At 40.1% G+C, this 17,059-nt stretch overlaps 1 protein-coding gene across 1 annotated transcript in view; it reads left to right on the plus strand.

Annotated features, from left to right (window-relative positions):
* lhfpl7 (LHFPL tetraspan subfamily member 7) overlaps window positions 1-17,059 on the plus strand; it is a 35,038-nt gene that overhangs the window by 5,832 nt on the left and 12,147 nt on the right. Inside the window, exon 2 of the mRNA XM_085936688.1 lies at window positions 3,648-3,786. Coding sequence (XP_085792814.1) covers window positions 3,648-3,786 — 139 coding nt within the window. The remainder of the gene's footprint in view (window positions 1-3,647; window positions 3,787-17,059) is intronic.

The following is a 17,059-nucleotide window of genomic DNA, read 5'->3' on the forward strand; positions in this document are numbered from 1 at the left end:
TTTCTCTAAAGGATAGAGGATGAAGTCAGAAGTGGTTCAGTTCAGTCAGGTTGTACTTTGGAACTGTCTTGAGTTTTTCACTTAAGTGAGATGACTTTTGATTGACCTAGGGAATCCGTTTCGTAGCTGCCGATGATGCCTGGCGGGCAACAAAACTTTTGTGATAGTAAAGGGGACATATTAAGGGAAATTGACTTTTTAACAGCTTTTTTTTTTTTGAATATATTTTGATAGTGCTGTTGTGTTCAAATGTTCTCATAGTGTGATCTCAGTGCTGCAGGAAACAGTCACAGTAATCTTTTTTTTTTTATTATTATTATTTGCTGCACAGCCCATTTGTGGCACTGCTGGAGCCAGATGGACATTTGGACAGCAGTCACACAATTTATGATGACCCAATAAATGAAGTATTGGAAGGCTGATTGCATTTATTGCATTGCCTGTAGGATCCGTTTGTGCACTCATCCAGAAGAACATTGGAGAGGTTGCAATATCTGTTGTTGTTGGAGATGTTTGTTTAGTAAAAGGAAACAAACAGAGGTTAGACTTAACACAACTTGGGTGTTAAAGCAACCATTGTTATGGTTACAGAGCCCATTTTTGCTCAGGCTTAATTTAGTAAGGTGGTGCAGCATGTGGCTGTGTGCACATTTGTTTTTTTTATTGCTATTAAAGTTCAGAAGCTTTATATTTCTAGTCGGGCGATTTAAATGTGGAATTCTCTGGACTGCACCATATTTGATATTCAAGTGCTTAACACTAATTGAGAATACATTTGCTGGATATATTACCCGACATTGATTTGTTGACGGGTAATTCCCCGGTCCTGTATAGGTTTTATTATTTCTGTACATTCAATAACAACGCTGTAAGAAAAAATAATACTTGGACTGCACTGAGCTTGTTTGCATGTGATATGAGAAAAAGGAAGAACTAGAAGTTTTTTTTGTTTATTTTTTTTTTGCAATGCTGTATAAATAAACACATTTAATGAAATATACAAATCCAGTTAAAACGTGATTGCAACAACTTTTTTTTTTTTTTTTAATCCAATAACTCCATGCGTGCATGCGTTTGCTCTTGTGTGGGCAAAGTGTTTCTGAATGTCACATCCTATCTACAGCCTTGCCCCTGAGGCCCAAACGGACACTCCATCCACTTGTCAGGTGATTAATCTCCACTTCTCTCCCCCCCCTTCATATCCGCTGCATCCAGTATTCTAGTCGGTATGTACACATGACCTGGCGGGACGTTTGCAGGCCAGTCACACGCACACACACACACACACACACACACACACACACACACACACACACACACACACACACACACACACACGCAATCACCATTTTCTATCGCTGCTGTTAAAGAAGAAGTGTATATTACTCGGATCAGAATTTAAAAGTGCTTTTCAGATCCTGTGAGATTAGCAAGGACCAAAAAAAAAGAAAGGATGAATAAATGGTTTTCTTGAGTAGACACGCTTGGGGGGGGGGGTCAATAATTTCACTCCCCACTTGTCCTTCATTAATACAATTCATTAGAAAGCGGCGTATTTATTTCTCTTAAGAGCATCATCACTTTGGCAATGTACAATCAAGGTTCGCGACGACTATTTAACGACGGATATATTTACTGCACTAAAGTCCCCGATGACGATGCAATTAAATTTCATTGGAATTTGCCCTTATGTAATCTGAAATCTAAGAGTTCTCCTAACGATCCCTTTATTACTCCAAGCAGCTGGGTGGCATGTTTGTGTGCAGTTATTAGTCTCCAGCATGCGTTTATTGCAAGAAAGCAATTACGTTTCTTGATAAAGAAGTCATGTTGCCTGAGAACGTGAGCATTAGTGCGATAATGGCAGAGGCGAGGGCCGGGGTTGTCTGACAGGGTTACTTCCCAAATGAGATTAGGTTGCATGTTCAAATGTTTCACACACATTTTGCCTCTGGTTCAGATCATTTGCTTTGCACGAGGACTGCAGCTGTCGCACGAAGGGGTACTCCTAGTTAGCGCACATAATTACAACCTATTTCGGGAACATTTCACACAATTGAACTCGCTCCGAATTGTGTCATGGAATCACGCCTGCGAGTAAAAGCATCAATGAGTTTGTTTTATTGCAACAGATGATACATTAGGACAGATTCATTCATTAAAACACAATTAAATACTAATAAATCGGCGGCTTTCAAAGCTAATTTTGCCAATGATCGGCAAGGCTTTTTTTTTTTTTATGACACTTTTTTATTTTTTTAATATAAAGCAGCTGACTTTATATCAAAAGAGGGGGGAAAAAAAACGCCACTGTTTACAGCATGATTTTCACTTGCCGCTACCAAAGGATCAATTAATTCCCACCCACCACTAAAACATCCTAACGTGGCATATATTGCTTGAAGGGAAGTACAAGTCATATAATTGGATGTTGCTGTCTTCCCCCCTATTTCACTTCCACTTGCCCGTACGAGACGTGATTGATGCTTTAATGTGTCACTGCATTGTAGCTGCTGAGAGAAAGATGACATGAATAGCATTGAAGTGGAACAAGGCAGCAGAACAAAGAGCATAGAACATAACGCTTCTTTTATTTCTTATCTTCATTCAATTGCCTACATTGGAACAAGAAAGCCAAAATTCACTGAGAGATTTTACCTTGTGCCTTTAACCTGTTTCTTCTTTCTTTTTTTCTCTTGAACGTTAATTATTTTGCATCACTAAGATGACCTGAACTTTACTTGAGTCTCAGGTTCCACTTTCTTAGATTTTTACAGATTGTGACATTAGTTATTAGCATGCAGGCCGGGCCATCAATATGTGATATTTAAAAAAAAAAAAAAAAATCAATCACAGTCTCTAAAGCTTGCATCACGATGGCTGCTGCTGATGTGACAGACGGGTTGAAAGCAGAGTGACTTCCTCGCTTGCGAGACGATTTAATTAGCCGGTTATGGCTCTTTGGCACAGGAGCAGACAAGGGAGTGTTAGCGAAGGGCTGTGACGCTGTTGGCAGCCAATCTGATGATTCTTTTGACCTTTATTTGTCGTTGTGGGCTAAACACGTGTTAGATTTACACCCCCGGCTACATGCCTTAACGGTGCAATGTTCAGCTGTTGGCTATGTATTGCAAAGGGCACCTTCACCATCGCAGTCCAGCTGGAGCACAAACACCTTGTTGCGACTTGTTTGTGCATGATGGCTTGGAATAAATCGGGCGTGTATTCTGATAGGGAACACTTGGCAAAATGAACAATATGACTTCGGAGTTGCGATACTACTCTGGCAGATGAGGAAAAGCAATATCATGAAAAAAATTATATCATTCTCCCATTTTGTATGGAAATTCAGTTGCCTAATCATTTTCATACTTGATGATGTTAAAATGCTTATTTGGAGAATATTTTTGGATGAAATGTTAATTGACTAACTGTTCCAGTTGTGTTTCTTTCCTTTTGCTTGCAGCGAGTGTGTGATTAAGCCCGGCTATAATGAGCAGGAGCAGCACCCTGTTGTTTGAGCACGGAGGCAGCCATTAACCTGTCCTATTACACAACAGGCTTCAACCAACATGTGTTTGGTTATCGCAAGGTTATCTTTTTTTTTTTGTTTAACAACTTTTTTTTGGGGTTTGCTTGTTTTTCAGACCAGCGCAGTGCTGTGCTCGGGAGGGTGCGCTCTCCTGGCCGTCAGCGCTCTCTTGGCCATCATCACCGTCTTTCTGCCCAGTGGAGGATGCGAGAAGAGGATCTGCACCCTGGCTGGATATATGCAGATGGCCGCAGGTCGGCACACACCCAAATACACCTCAGTGCATGTTCCCAGAAGATAAGATGATTCTTTTTCTTTAGTCCTTATAGTCGGGAAAGTCACATATAAAAGACAGAGGAACAAATTAATCCACACATGATTAGAATAGTGTTCCCCTACTTTGATGGAATCCACAGGTTGATGATGTAAATTCTGCCCTCTAGTGGAAGAGCATTTAATTGTTCATCCACTTGCATAAATATATGAAGAAAAATACATTGTTTTAATTTATAAACGATGACTTGCAGACTAATTAAATAAACATATATTTCAAATAATCGTAATTATTTCAGATAATAATTTAATAAACATATGTTAATAAATTATAATAAATAAACAAATCATTCCTTTCAGCACACAAATTGGGATTAAACAACCATTGGTTTGGAAGTAATATTGTGCAACAAGAAAATAATGAGATGCCTTGCTTCCGATAGTTGAAACGAAAAAAAAGCGAAAACTTTCTGGTATCACTCATGGCTTAATGAAATCAACAACGAAAGAAAAGAAGCGGTTGGAGGGGAGCTGCTGCTAAGCAACCGGCGTGTCCGTGGCTCGTGTTCAAGTGAGGCTAAGGTAGATTTAGAGGCTAGGCTGATGTGTTTAAAAAAAAAAAAAAAAAAAAAAAGCCAATTACACCTCCTTAGGGTCAGGTCCTCAGTTCAGGGCTGCGTGTGACTTTTCTTTTGCCACTGTTTTCTTTCACACTGAGAAAGAGTTGTGCACACAAAACATGATCTCATTTCTCACCAAAAGTTTCATTATTTTGCTAAATTAAAAAAAAAAAGTGTTTGTGGTATATTCACGGTGAAAACTCTCACAGAGTCAACTGTAAACATTTTAGCGGTCAATCACTTGTAGTTTCTCACTATTCATAGCATGATCGAGTCCCTAGTGTACAATGAAGCTAATCCCTGCATATGACATTTATTTACAAATCAGCGACCGATTTTGTTTACCAAGGTCGAATATGAACTGCAGCTTTTACATCACATGCTCACTGGACTGTTTCTAGTGGAAAAATTAAAAATTGCAAATAACGTCAAGTCAAAATTTTTTGAGTGTCAAAATATGAAGACTCCCCAATTTGTGAGTTTACCTCATACGTATGGAATGTTGTGGGATTTAAAGGTTATAGTTAACTGTTTGAAGCTCTGTTATCTCATCGCTAGCAAAGGTCATTGTTGCACTTTACCATGATGTAAGACTTGTCCAGTGCTGACATGTTGGAGTAGATTTAAAAGATGCATGGAAAACACAAAGCATTGTTCCTCCATGGCCAGGAAGCTTCTCTGGCCTTGTAATCAAAGTGAAGGAGGTCTGTAATGTTCCACTCTGTGCAGACATGTCCTCACATGAAACCAGTTGATGTCGCCGAGGCCTTTATGGTGGTCCAGAGAATGAAGGTGAACTTGTTTTTGCAATGACGCTCCTCAGCTCCGCCACGGCGGCCCTATCAATGTTTTATGTTCCAAGTGAGGGAGGCAGGACACTGCTGTGCGCTAAAGCGGGAGCTTTGCTACTTTCATGTATATTTTATAAGCCTGCTCCTTTTTTTAGTGGTCAGGAACAATTACATTGCTTATACGGCTGACGCCCGTGTTGCTTTTTGGGGCTAAGACCGAGAACGTTTTTGCCATCGTAGTGTGGTTTGGTAATTAAGACCATGTTTTAAGATTAAGGCAATTATTAGGTTGCGGTTGGGTGATTTAGTTGTCACGGGGTATTTTACATTTATGCACTTTAGTTTCCAATTAGCTTGTTTAAATTGGATCATTTACTGCTGAATGAAAGGCTATGTGGAAATGTTTTAACGAATTAAATTCAATATAACTGTATGCAGGAAATGTGTACAATTGTGTTTTGTTGTTCTGATATTAGCATAATTTATATGCTGTTTACATTCATGTAAACGCTTAATGTAATTTGTCTTCGGCTAGCATCTGGCTGAGATATGATCACACATGGGGCTCATTTACAATATGCAATGACATGATTTGATTGATCCTGTTCTGTAGGGAATTTAGTAAAAAAAAAAAAATTGGTTTTGGTTTTATATTGATGATTTATTTTGTTTGGTTTTTGGAAAGAACAAAGCCAAAAAAAAAAAAAAGAGCATCTAAACTACCGGCAATTGCTTTTATTCATTTAAGAGTTTGCTTGTTAGATTGGGACATATATCTGTAGTAATATAAAAATCCAACATTTTACGTTTCCCCCCAATTGTTCTCATTTCAATCACTGATTTTTTAAAAAAATCGGAACAACTGAATTTAAAAGCAGAATACAAAGCAGAACATCTCGGAATGGATCGTGTTGATGCCAATGTATGATTCTCATTATCACATAGAAAATTAATATTGTCAAAAAAAATAAAAAATAGAGCGTACATTGCCTGACCAAAAATATTCTTATAATAAAATATTCTCTGTTGCTTGAAGCACTCTTGGGCTGTTGTTTATTTCTTTTTATTGATGTGGCTGCTGCTGAGTACTTTTCTTATCCAAAGAAAATATTGCAGAGTGAAAATGGTTCTTTGGGAGTTTCATGGGTCATGACTTCAAAGAAATATGCCGGGAGCGGGATTTTTCTGCTCCTGAAAGAAATATACGCGTGTAATTCCCCCCCTCTCATTTCTTACTGGAATTTGTTTGTGTTGTTGTTTGAAGATATACAAGTTTTGTTCTCAAGAAGAACTGCAGGAGAAATTTGCATGACTTGAAGTTTAAGATTTGGCTTCCGAATCATCTTATAGGATGTTTTCTATACGGCTTATCGCGTTCAGATTCGTGGAACTTCAATATCTGTAGGTGATGTATTGAAGTTTTTTTTTTTGAAAAATCTAATTTGTCGCAGTCCTAGCTTTGAAGGAATCATCTTAAGCAATGAGAGCGTGAAGGAATGTTCCTCCATATTTCCTGACAAGTTCAACTGTAACTCGGGGCTGTTATTTATTTTTTTTTTTTCTGTGGCACATTTCCCTCCATGTGCGACACTCTCGTCTCACTTGCCATCAGTCGGAGTTATTTTGTGCTTTCACTTTCATTCGGGTTTGCTTGAAAGGGAAAATATTATTTTGCCAGTCTGCTGAGGATGCTCGGCCTGCTGTGTCAGCGCTCCCTTGAGCAAAGCCGCTATGCAGATGTCCTCCCAAGCGCGTTGCTGAAAATAGGAAGTCGCTTTGATCAAAGCACCTGCTGTGTTATTTCAGAGCCGGTTGTCGCCGCCTGAGCCCATATGGTACCACGCCAGCTGTCAATCATTTTCCTCCCCGATACAGATGAACGCGCATACCATATCGGGCAGGATGAAAGCTGCAGAGTCTATTAGCACAACCTGTGCCTCCTTCAACTCTTAAACACTTTTTCCTTTCTTCCATTGCATCAAGTAAGATGATTGGATATTATATCAAGATTTTTTTTTTTTTCCCTCAACTTTATCCAAAAGCAAATGTTGCCTCCTCGTTCAGTATGCTCTGTGCACGTGTGTGTACATGTCCTACTTTCTAACTTACAAATACCAACAGTAGATTGACCAAAATCTGTTTACACAAAGTGGAATACAGCTTGCTCTATGTGGGCGTGGGTCTCTCCAGAAATTCCCTCTAGCGTCTGTTAGATGAAAAGAGCAGCCTGGATGAGTCATTGTTGTGACTGCAGTTGCAGGATTGCACCTGCTTGGGCCGTAAGCCATAAACATACTCCGCACTTGTGTGTGTGTGTGTGTGTGTGTTTATGTGCACTTTGCTTTTCCTTGCATTTGTCATTTTCCTTTCTTCCTCCTTATGCCATGATGGATTGTCTGCTCAAAGCTTTCTCTTGAGTGTGTGCTGATTTATTTATTTTTTGCTCTGTCCGTTGCAGTACTGCACAATATACAATGTTATTGATCAACCGATTTACACTTGGTTGAAGCTTGTACATTGCGTACTAAAATGGTGTTTGGATTGAAACTCGAGTCACAGAAGTATTGGGACACCCAGGAACACAGCCATATATTAACTACTACATTATGCTTACGACTAGGTTTTTTTTTTTTTTCTTTTTCCTATGCTCCCTTTATTTGCTGACAGATTCTGTCACACTGGGAGGCTAATTATCTGATTTTTTTTACACTTTAACACTTTGAGACTATTCTTTTGAAAGACTCGGATGCACTCGGCTGTCTCCAGGCTCTGTCGGTTTGATCTAGGCCTGTTTACTCTTCAGTTAGCTGCTCACTTTCATCATGACTGGAATTCCCCCGGTTCTCAGCTTCCAGCCCAAGCATGTCAGAGAGAAAGAAGATATATTTTTGAGTTGGAGAGATGCAAGATTTTGTTCTCTTTTTGTTTCTTTCACACAGTTCAACAATGCTCATTCTTAAAGCACCGTTAGATTTGCTTGATTTACTTTCTATCGGTGACATAGAAGTGATTTCATCCTGAAAAGCAAAGTCAACTAAAAAGAGGTGTGTAGACTTTTTTTTCTCTTTAAATCCACTGTACATCTGAGGAGCCCACAAAGTGTCATCTTCAACATTTCTTCTGTCTAAAACAGAATTGCAACCTGTCCAAAAAAAAAAAAAAAAACCCTGAGACAACCCAACAGTCTTATTGAAGCAAAATGGCTTCAGTGAAAAGAAAGGGGTGATTTCTCTGACAGAAGACCTCATCATCATCATCTTGGCTATCCCATCCAAAAATGCAGAAGAAGAAAAAAATGGAGCATCAGAAGCAAGATAGTTGCATGCAATTACCTGCCTGATGCCGTATCACAAGATGACGGTAACAAGGGAATAATGCATGTTTTCCTTTTATCTCCAGATGATATTCCCTTCTTTTAAGTCTTCCCTTTAGTTGGCCTGGCTTCTGAGTTTAGCTCCCAGCCTCCTCCATCGCTTCCATCTTTCATCCCACCCCGTCGTTGGATCCGCAATGGAGAATAAGTTGCAAATCTCAGGCTCGCTTTCTCATCTTTTGTTCAATGTTTGCATCTCACAAAAACATGACGGATGACCATTCACCCGTCCCACGAGTATTGTGTGAACGATCGGTTCTGTATATCTTAGTTGTGCGACCGTCTTCTTAAATTGGTTTGTTGTGACTCTATTAGCGTCATCCGGTGTAATTAACGTCCCCTCAGGGGTGGGAATTTAACCTCCCCCGCTTTATAGGCTTGTTTTGCAACACATGCAGTCAATAAGGAGATCAAACCATGATTTATAGCCACAAAGTAAATCATCCCAGATTTTTCAATTTACTTTTACTAAATATAAGTTGACAAGATCTGGTGGCCATGTTTTGCTATTTGTATGTGTTTATCTATGCCAGGAATGTTGTGGTATTAAGTGATGGGCAGGTTTCCTGGACAACCCAAAAAAAAAAAGTAGAGGACGGCGGTGCTTTCTGTGATCTGATTGCAAATGAACTCCCAAGTAAACATTTGCTTGACCCGTACATAAACACGGGCACGGATAAACACACAAGTTGTTCAATCATGGTTCTGCTGTTTGTGTATGGGCAGGATTGTCTCCCTCTTATCATCTGAGACGCTGCTGGCTTGGCAAAGGCTTGAAACGTCAACCTCCCGGCAGCCCAGGAAGGGGGGGATCAGAAATATGGATGATAAAAACAGGGAACAGAGGATGAAAAGATACATAAAAAAAACAACAATAAAACAATATTGATTGAAAGCGTTTGACCACTTCTCATTTGCTAATGTGTAGTCATCCCAATATTGTTTTCCAAATGGAACACCATGTTTGGTCAAATAGCGGAGAGGCTCTGAACCATGTAACAGGTGGCCGTGTGTGACAATGCTTCCGATGCTATTGGCTAAAAACACAATCCGATTAGCAAAAAACACACATTCGCTTCAAATAGAATAAACAAAAGGAATTAGTTGCAACTTCTCTTTGAATGGTTACAAATATAAATAAAAAAAACGACATTTATTTAATCCTTGTGCCAAACGAACACTGGTCACGCTTTAGTTTTCCAATTATTTTCATTGTTTGAAGTTTTTTTTTTTTTTTTTTAATTGAGGCATGGCTGAGTTATTGATGCAAAGAAACACCAGCTCCTTTTTGGAATAGAAAAGTCTGTGCCCCTGGCTGGTGATGTCATTCTTATGGGATACAGTATCCACACTGCTCAGTATCCTAATAGGCATCTTTTGAGCAGCTTACAGCTCAAAGCTTTTCTCCACAAACAACAGCTTTACTGAAAGTGTGTGTGTGTGCACGATATGATGTTGGCAGGCACGCTTCTAAATCAGTCAAAGTGGAGTTTGCTAATGAGGGCTGTCGCGTCGCCAAGTGATAAGGAGTGTTTTGAAGATTAACTGTCATCAGTATTGCAAAGTCAGCATCATAGAAATGCCCCCAAAAAAATGGATTAACACTTTGCAGATGATCAGCGAGCAGACTTGTGATAATTTGCAGCTTCTTCCGCCTATCGATATTCTGTTTTGAGTGTCCTCTTTATCTTTATAGTCTGAGTTGAAATTAAATGAGCATCCCTCTCTTTTTTTTGGGGGGGGGGGGAACAGAAGGCCTATTCACAAGCTCTCAATCATTCCAAAGCTGTTGGAGGTCATGTTCTCAAGTTCATCCACATTTTTTTTTAAATCTTTTGTTCAGTCACCGTAAACAGCCTTCCCTGGCTGTGTTCACGTTGCTTTCACTGAAAATAGCTTCGGTCAGGCTCGGTCAATCGCCTTCGGGAACGCCAGTGAATAACAACCGCCGCCAAGTGAGGAGAAGTTAATCCGCAGTCATAGCAACCTGGTGATAAAACTCGTGGAGAACTGAGATGCTTCGGCTTTGTAGGCAGTGAGGAGTGTTAACCCGACATGCACTTGTTTTCTTAACACTGCTTAAGTTATTGATGCAATCTCACCCAGCGATGCCTTCCCCTTCCTGATGCACAACCGATAGTCACAGCTCATAGAGAGCTTACAGAAGCACAGGAGAAGTCATCAAACTCCTCCCCGACATGCCACATCGCACCCTTGACTGCCGCGAGCAAAAGAAAGGGATGCGAGTGGCACTGTGTGAGCTGTGGGGGTTGCAGACAAAAGAACTGTGGAACATCTGGATGCTGGTGATAGCTCTGCTCTCACGCTTTACGGGCCAAATTAATCAAACCTGTTGGGTCGACTGTTTAGTGAGTGTGTGGAAGAGGAAGAGGGAGCGTGCCATCTATTAAGAGTCGCGTCACATCCTGGACACCCATGTGTAGACAGACATATAGTCATCCGGGGAGGACTGGCAGAGAGCAGAAGAGAATGTATAAATCAGTGGGCTGAATATTTCAGAGTGACTGGGCTTTATACAAAGTGTAATGCCAGTTTCTCAGAGCTTACGGTTTGGAGCCGTTTTGTAAAAGTGTTTATTTGGACTCTTTGTATGCAAGACTCGTGTTTTGTGAATCCCAGAGGTTTCATGAATGGTAATAGGCCAGAGGCGTGTTGATACGCTTCTCCTTCCTCTGTGATTGTAATGATGTGAAGTGCCATCAGTTATTTCCTGACTTGGCTGCAGGGTCGATAGGAATTAGCATCCCTTTCTAAATGTAACCTTCAGGGATTTACTCTGTCTCACTCGGAAAACAGAACATCTAAAAAATTAATTACCCCACCGCTTTCTACTCGATGTGCTAATCATTCAACATGGAAGAAATTAAATTAAAGTCAAAAATTATGTTTAAGACTTTGTTCCTAGCTTGTTTGTAGTTGTGGATTTTTGATGGAATCCACACTTAATTACTGTGTAAGCATTTTTTGGGTGGTCTACATGTTAATAATTCATAAATTAACTCTTGAGGAATGAAATGAATTGAATGGAATGAATTTTTAAAAGTTTGGCTTTTACTAACCCTGTGTTAGCGGTTTTTGTTGTCAGTCTTTTACCCTCCATGAATAGGCAGTGTTTAGTTTGACATCAAATTAACAATTCTCCAAGGTGCTCTTGCTTCAAGCTGTATTTAGCATCATAAATGTTCATTCATAATACAGCATCACTGCTATTATCATTAGCATCAACTAAATCCGCTAGCTAGCTCACATAATTGGAAACGCAAGGTGTAACAAACTAGCATTGGTAAAGGGGTCATTTTAAGCTAGCATTCAATCCTACTAACTTAAAGTATATTCTGCCATTCAGTTTCAGCTCTAGTTTGCTAACCGTTTTTAGTGGGTGCTTTGTGCGCTATAGACCACACTTTATGGCACCTCCGCGACCGATCCATTTACCAGTCAAATTCACTCCCCATGAAGTGCCTCTCCATGTACACTTAAGAGATTTATACTCGCTGCTCGCAACATTAGGTACATTTCAACCATTTACAACCCCAATAATAATTGTCAAGCGTAAAGCTCTTTGTGAGTGTCGGTAAAATCCGAGCACTAACTTTGTCGGTGCGGAATAAAATAAGTCTCTTATGTTGAGCTGTGCAGTTGTATGTTCATTGTATTGGGCTCATATTAAATGTTTTGTGTTGATCAAAAAAAAGCTAACTTTAATGTAACATAGTAGCGCATATACACAAGAGCCGGAAGATTTGTGTACAACTGTGTTTCTGGTTTATCTTCCTTCCTTCCTTCCTTCCCAGGTAACAATGATTAAATTAATCCTTCCGCCACTTCCTCCTCTGCCGTGAAACTGTTTTAATGATCACTGAACTGGGACGGTTTCCAAATGGCAATGGCTTTAATTGAGAAAAATGAAAGGGACACCCTTGCGATTCATTTATCTAAATAGAGCAGCGAGGGGTGCGGAGGGTCGACCCATCTGCAATTTTTCATCCGCCCCCGTGTCCCTTCTTTGAGCCACTTCCTCTGAAGAGAATGTGTGAAAATTTCATTTCTTCCGCCGTATGATAAATCAACTTGAGGAATCGTTGCGCTTAATTTAATGATGTTTCACACTGCAGAGAATCAAACAGTTGGACCGTCTGATGTGTCAAATTCTTGTTTGCTTAGGACTCAGTAATTGAAAAACTCTTCACCAAAAGTCATAAAGCAGATTCAAGGCAGATTGATGGTTTACCATAGCAAAGGGCTGACCTTCTAATGAACCTCTCATTAGTGACATCATTAGTTGCCGCCTCCCGTGGTTTAAATCACCACTACGGGGCTAGCTTGCAGATCTACTTAAATCACCTCAGCGCTCCGATTTTCATGTCCTCTTTAAACGTAAAGTTCCCGAGGTGGCCAGAGGTTAATGTGGGTCCTTTTCACAAAGCAGCACTGCCCACGGCGCCGTCCTCCGCCATCTTTCACAGATGACCTGGCGTAATCTGTGAGTGTGTGTCAAGCAGGGGGACATTTATTCCAGATTAATTTATTCATCTTCCGCTGCGGGCGATGATGGCGCTATATATCTAAAGGAAAAGAGAGCTGTTGGAGAAAATGAAATCGTTCATTCTTATCCAAAGTACTTTGTCGATCCCCCCCTCTCTCTCTCTCTCTCTCTTCTCCATGGTAACCTCCTGTCACACTGTGTTTGACAGACACTCGAAGGAATTGGCTAATGGCGCTAGTTAGTTTCTTCATTTAAATTTGAGATGGAGCCCAACTTGCATTACCGTGTCCATCAAGCAGAAAATAGGAACAGGCCCAAAGATAAAAAGTCTTGAGGGGATTTTTTTTTCTCCACTTTTTCCACCACTTTCGTAATCAAAACATGCCCTGAAATGTTTTAAAATCACCTCTTTCATCAAGTTAATGTAAAAACAGGTTATTTACCCCAGGGATATGTTTTCCAATTCATTGGTCATGATGGTGTGGAAAAATATGTGGCTGGCCAAGCTTACTCTTACACTTTTTCTTATTAGGTCTCATATTATTCCCATCTGTGCTGTACGGGTGAAGAGTAAGTACAGGACGACGGTTCGCCGCACGTAAAGGCAGTCGGAGGATCTTTTTTTTGTGTGTGTACGGCCACTGGGTGTGTTTGTGACCTCTGAGAGTGTTTTTGTTGTTAAACCGCACACTTGCCAGGTAGAGATTTTCTTTCGGTGCTTTTGATAGTTTTCAATAAGGACGGGAGGTAGAAAAACATCCAGTGAGGCAACCAGAGTTTTGTCGAGTTTGACCTCTGGTAAAACGTTTGATTGAGTTCTCAAGGTAGTAAAAGGATATCCTAACTTTGCTGAATATTTGGAAAAAATAAAATTCTCATCTGTTTTTGAGTATGTAAAATTGATTTAACATGAATCCTTTGGCTGTGTTTGCGTAACAGACGCGACAGATTTGAACAACATTACAAGCTGTGTAATTATTTCTTACCCATCTGTGTATATTTTCTTTTTTTTTTGTAGTAGTCCCAGTGGGAACAAGCTCGCGATTGTTTCCAAGGACAATGTCTCCCCACTGAAACATTTTGATTCCCAACTCGGTCGAATTGCCCTGTTAACGTGCTGACAAATTCATAAGACTTCTTGTAAGTTTCATTGCGGCAATTTTTTTCACGCAAGAACTCACTGTAGTCAAAGAAATACTGCCAAGGGGCTTTGCACTTCTTCCAGCCCGATTAATTTTACAGCTTATTCTGCATACGAGGCATTGTACTTTGTAACGGCATTAACACAACGCCTGGAGTGTACAGTTTAATTGCAGCAAGATGCAAGACTGCATTTTTCCGTGGTTTGCAGAGAACTGGTTGATCACTGATGTATTTGTAAAATGCAATATGCTGTCCAATGTTGCTAATGCATTTTCAAAGTCATGCTGGATTCATATTTAATGTTTACTTATCAGTGCTCCTTATCTTGCAATTATGACCTAGTGATTCCATCAAAAGGTTGCTGCTCATTAAAGTCTGCAGAAGGTATTAAAGTGAATTGTGTGTAATTTTGCACTGTTACGTCTTTGCTATTTGTTCAGTGTGAAGCCCCATCTTAAGGACGGTTAATTGGAATGTGGCGCCGGCTAATTGAAGGTCACACCTTTATGCTAGCTGCCATCTGGAAGAAAAGCTTCTCTTGAGGAGAGAGCTTCACGGGCTCAGAGGATTTTCCTGAAATATAATTTGAATACTCAGTAATGGGATCAAACTGCAACTTGCACGGCAACCAGGACATTATAAATGTTGTTTTATTTAAACGAAAAGGCAACCGCTCCTTGTTGAGTCGGGAATAGCTGCAGTTGCACTCGTGTCTCTTGTTGCTGTTGACAGGATGCGTGTTTCAAAGGAATACCGTGGGAATACACACAACAAAGACTTAAGTGTGCTTGGGCGGACGAGACCCGCATATCGTGACGACTAAACAGACTCACTCCGTCTGAAGTTGTATTATTCTGTAAAAGGCAGATCCGTAATTTGGAATGTGAATGATTGTTATTATAATTATAATTAGGATAAACAAGAGAAGTTAAAGTGGATTAGATGCCGGAGATTATTTGCAGTATTATGGATACATGTGCCAGCAGCCTCTGCAGGTCAGACAAGAGAAGACGAGATGGGGAGAGAGAAAAAAAAAAAAAGCCTCGGGCTATGATTTGCACAATGGAATTTAGCAGGATTGTATGGAACACTTGTGCATTATTAAAGTCCATTAAAGTTAGTAGAATGAGAGTGACTATTAAGTGAATTTAGAGCCTGAAGGGAACAGGGATAGAAATTCATCACCTCCAAAATTATCAAAATGAATTAAAGATGAGATAGATGAGAATGTTGGTAATTATCAAATATATTAGGACTATAAAACCATATACCGAGTTGCAAAACTGTGTTTTTTATTTTGACGGGGATTTCATTGGACAGTTTTTTGTTTTCAGAACTACTCAAAATATACCATTCAAAATAAAAGTAAACTAAAAGTAAATAAACTAATATTATTTCTTATTATTTTATTTATAATATTATTTTGAATGTTTCATTCTGCTTGATTCACTTTTTGTTTCTTGGGCTCCTCTTATTTTCACTTTCTGTCCTCTCCGAATTGCAATGTCATTCTCATTGTTGCTAATAACATCTCAAGCTTTCGTTCCCTCCGCTTGCCTTTCTTCTCCTTCTGGGATGTGATAATGATTTATCACCATACGGCTCAAAGTGGGGCGGAGATGTATAGTGCGGGAGGCTTGAGTGCTTTTTAAGGAGCAAATGGAATTAGAATTGGTGACTGGTGCCCTTGACCAAGGACAAGAAGCACATACGTACATATTCATATTTACTCAAGTACATACCTTCAATAAGGAATTGATTATGGTGGCTGCATTTCTTTTTTTATTCCTTATTCAAACCTTGACAGTCATAATGGCCATTGTAAGGAAACTTTGACGACGATGCGGCCCACGACAAAAAAAAGAGTTTGAAATCAGCATTGCGCAAAATGTTGTTCATATCTGAGTTCAATTGAAAATGTTATGTACATATAAACTCTCCTTTTACTATACTGACTAATCGTTTTCCCACCGGGCCACAATTACAAAGTATCCTCCCACTATATGGTCCAAATCCTATAATAGCTCTGACTAAACTGGCGCGTTTGTCCCACTCGCATAAAAATTACACGCATTGGTGGTTACGGGACAAAGCAAGGCTCAAGAAAGCCACCTCTTTTATGCCACGACCTAAGATGGTCCGAGCTTGAAGAAGCTGCACGTTTGCATGGTAATAGGCTGATGGTTTGTATGGATGGGAAGTCTGAAGACTGGCAATCACACATGCGGTGAATGTGAAAGAGGCCGGGTCGGGTCTGGACGTTCCCTCCATGGCTAATTGTGTTAACCAGAGAAAGACTCGGTTGGCCTGTTCTCAGCCATTGATTGCAAGCACTGGGTTGAAGTCTTTTCAAGACAAGCTAGAATGGTCTCTGAATGGACCATTCCACAAATACAGAAAGGCTTAAAGACAAAAAAAAAGAATGAATGCAATGATGGGATTGGACAAAGTTTGTTGGCAAACACTGAAAGAATGACAGTTTGGTGCCATACTTAAAAAGAAGGTGATGAAGATGAATCCTACCTGCTGCATGTATCATTTTCATTCCCCCCCCCCCCCCCCTTCCTCGACTTTACCAACTGACCTTGGGGGCTGGGCTATTTAGCCACAGATATCCTTGAGCCCAGCTGTGTTTACGTCTTTTCTAACCTTTTCAGAAATGTTCAGCCCGACCATTGCTTTCGTTTATAATATCCATCCATCTTTGTCTCCCTGGTAAATGACATAATCGGATTGTGAGGGCATTAAATAGTGGATCGCTGTAGTCATTGGCTAACCTACGGGAAACTAGGTTTCGAGGGGAGGGGGGGGGGGACCCAT

The sequence above is a fragment of the Syngnathus leptorhynchus genome, chromosome 17 (genome assembly GCF_054491065.1).
Source record: "Syngnathus leptorhynchus isolate UIUO chromosome 17, UIUO_Slep, whole genome shotgun sequence".
Taxonomy (NCBI): domain Eukaryota; kingdom Metazoa; phylum Chordata; class Actinopteri; order Syngnathiformes; family Syngnathidae; genus Syngnathus; species Syngnathus leptorhynchus.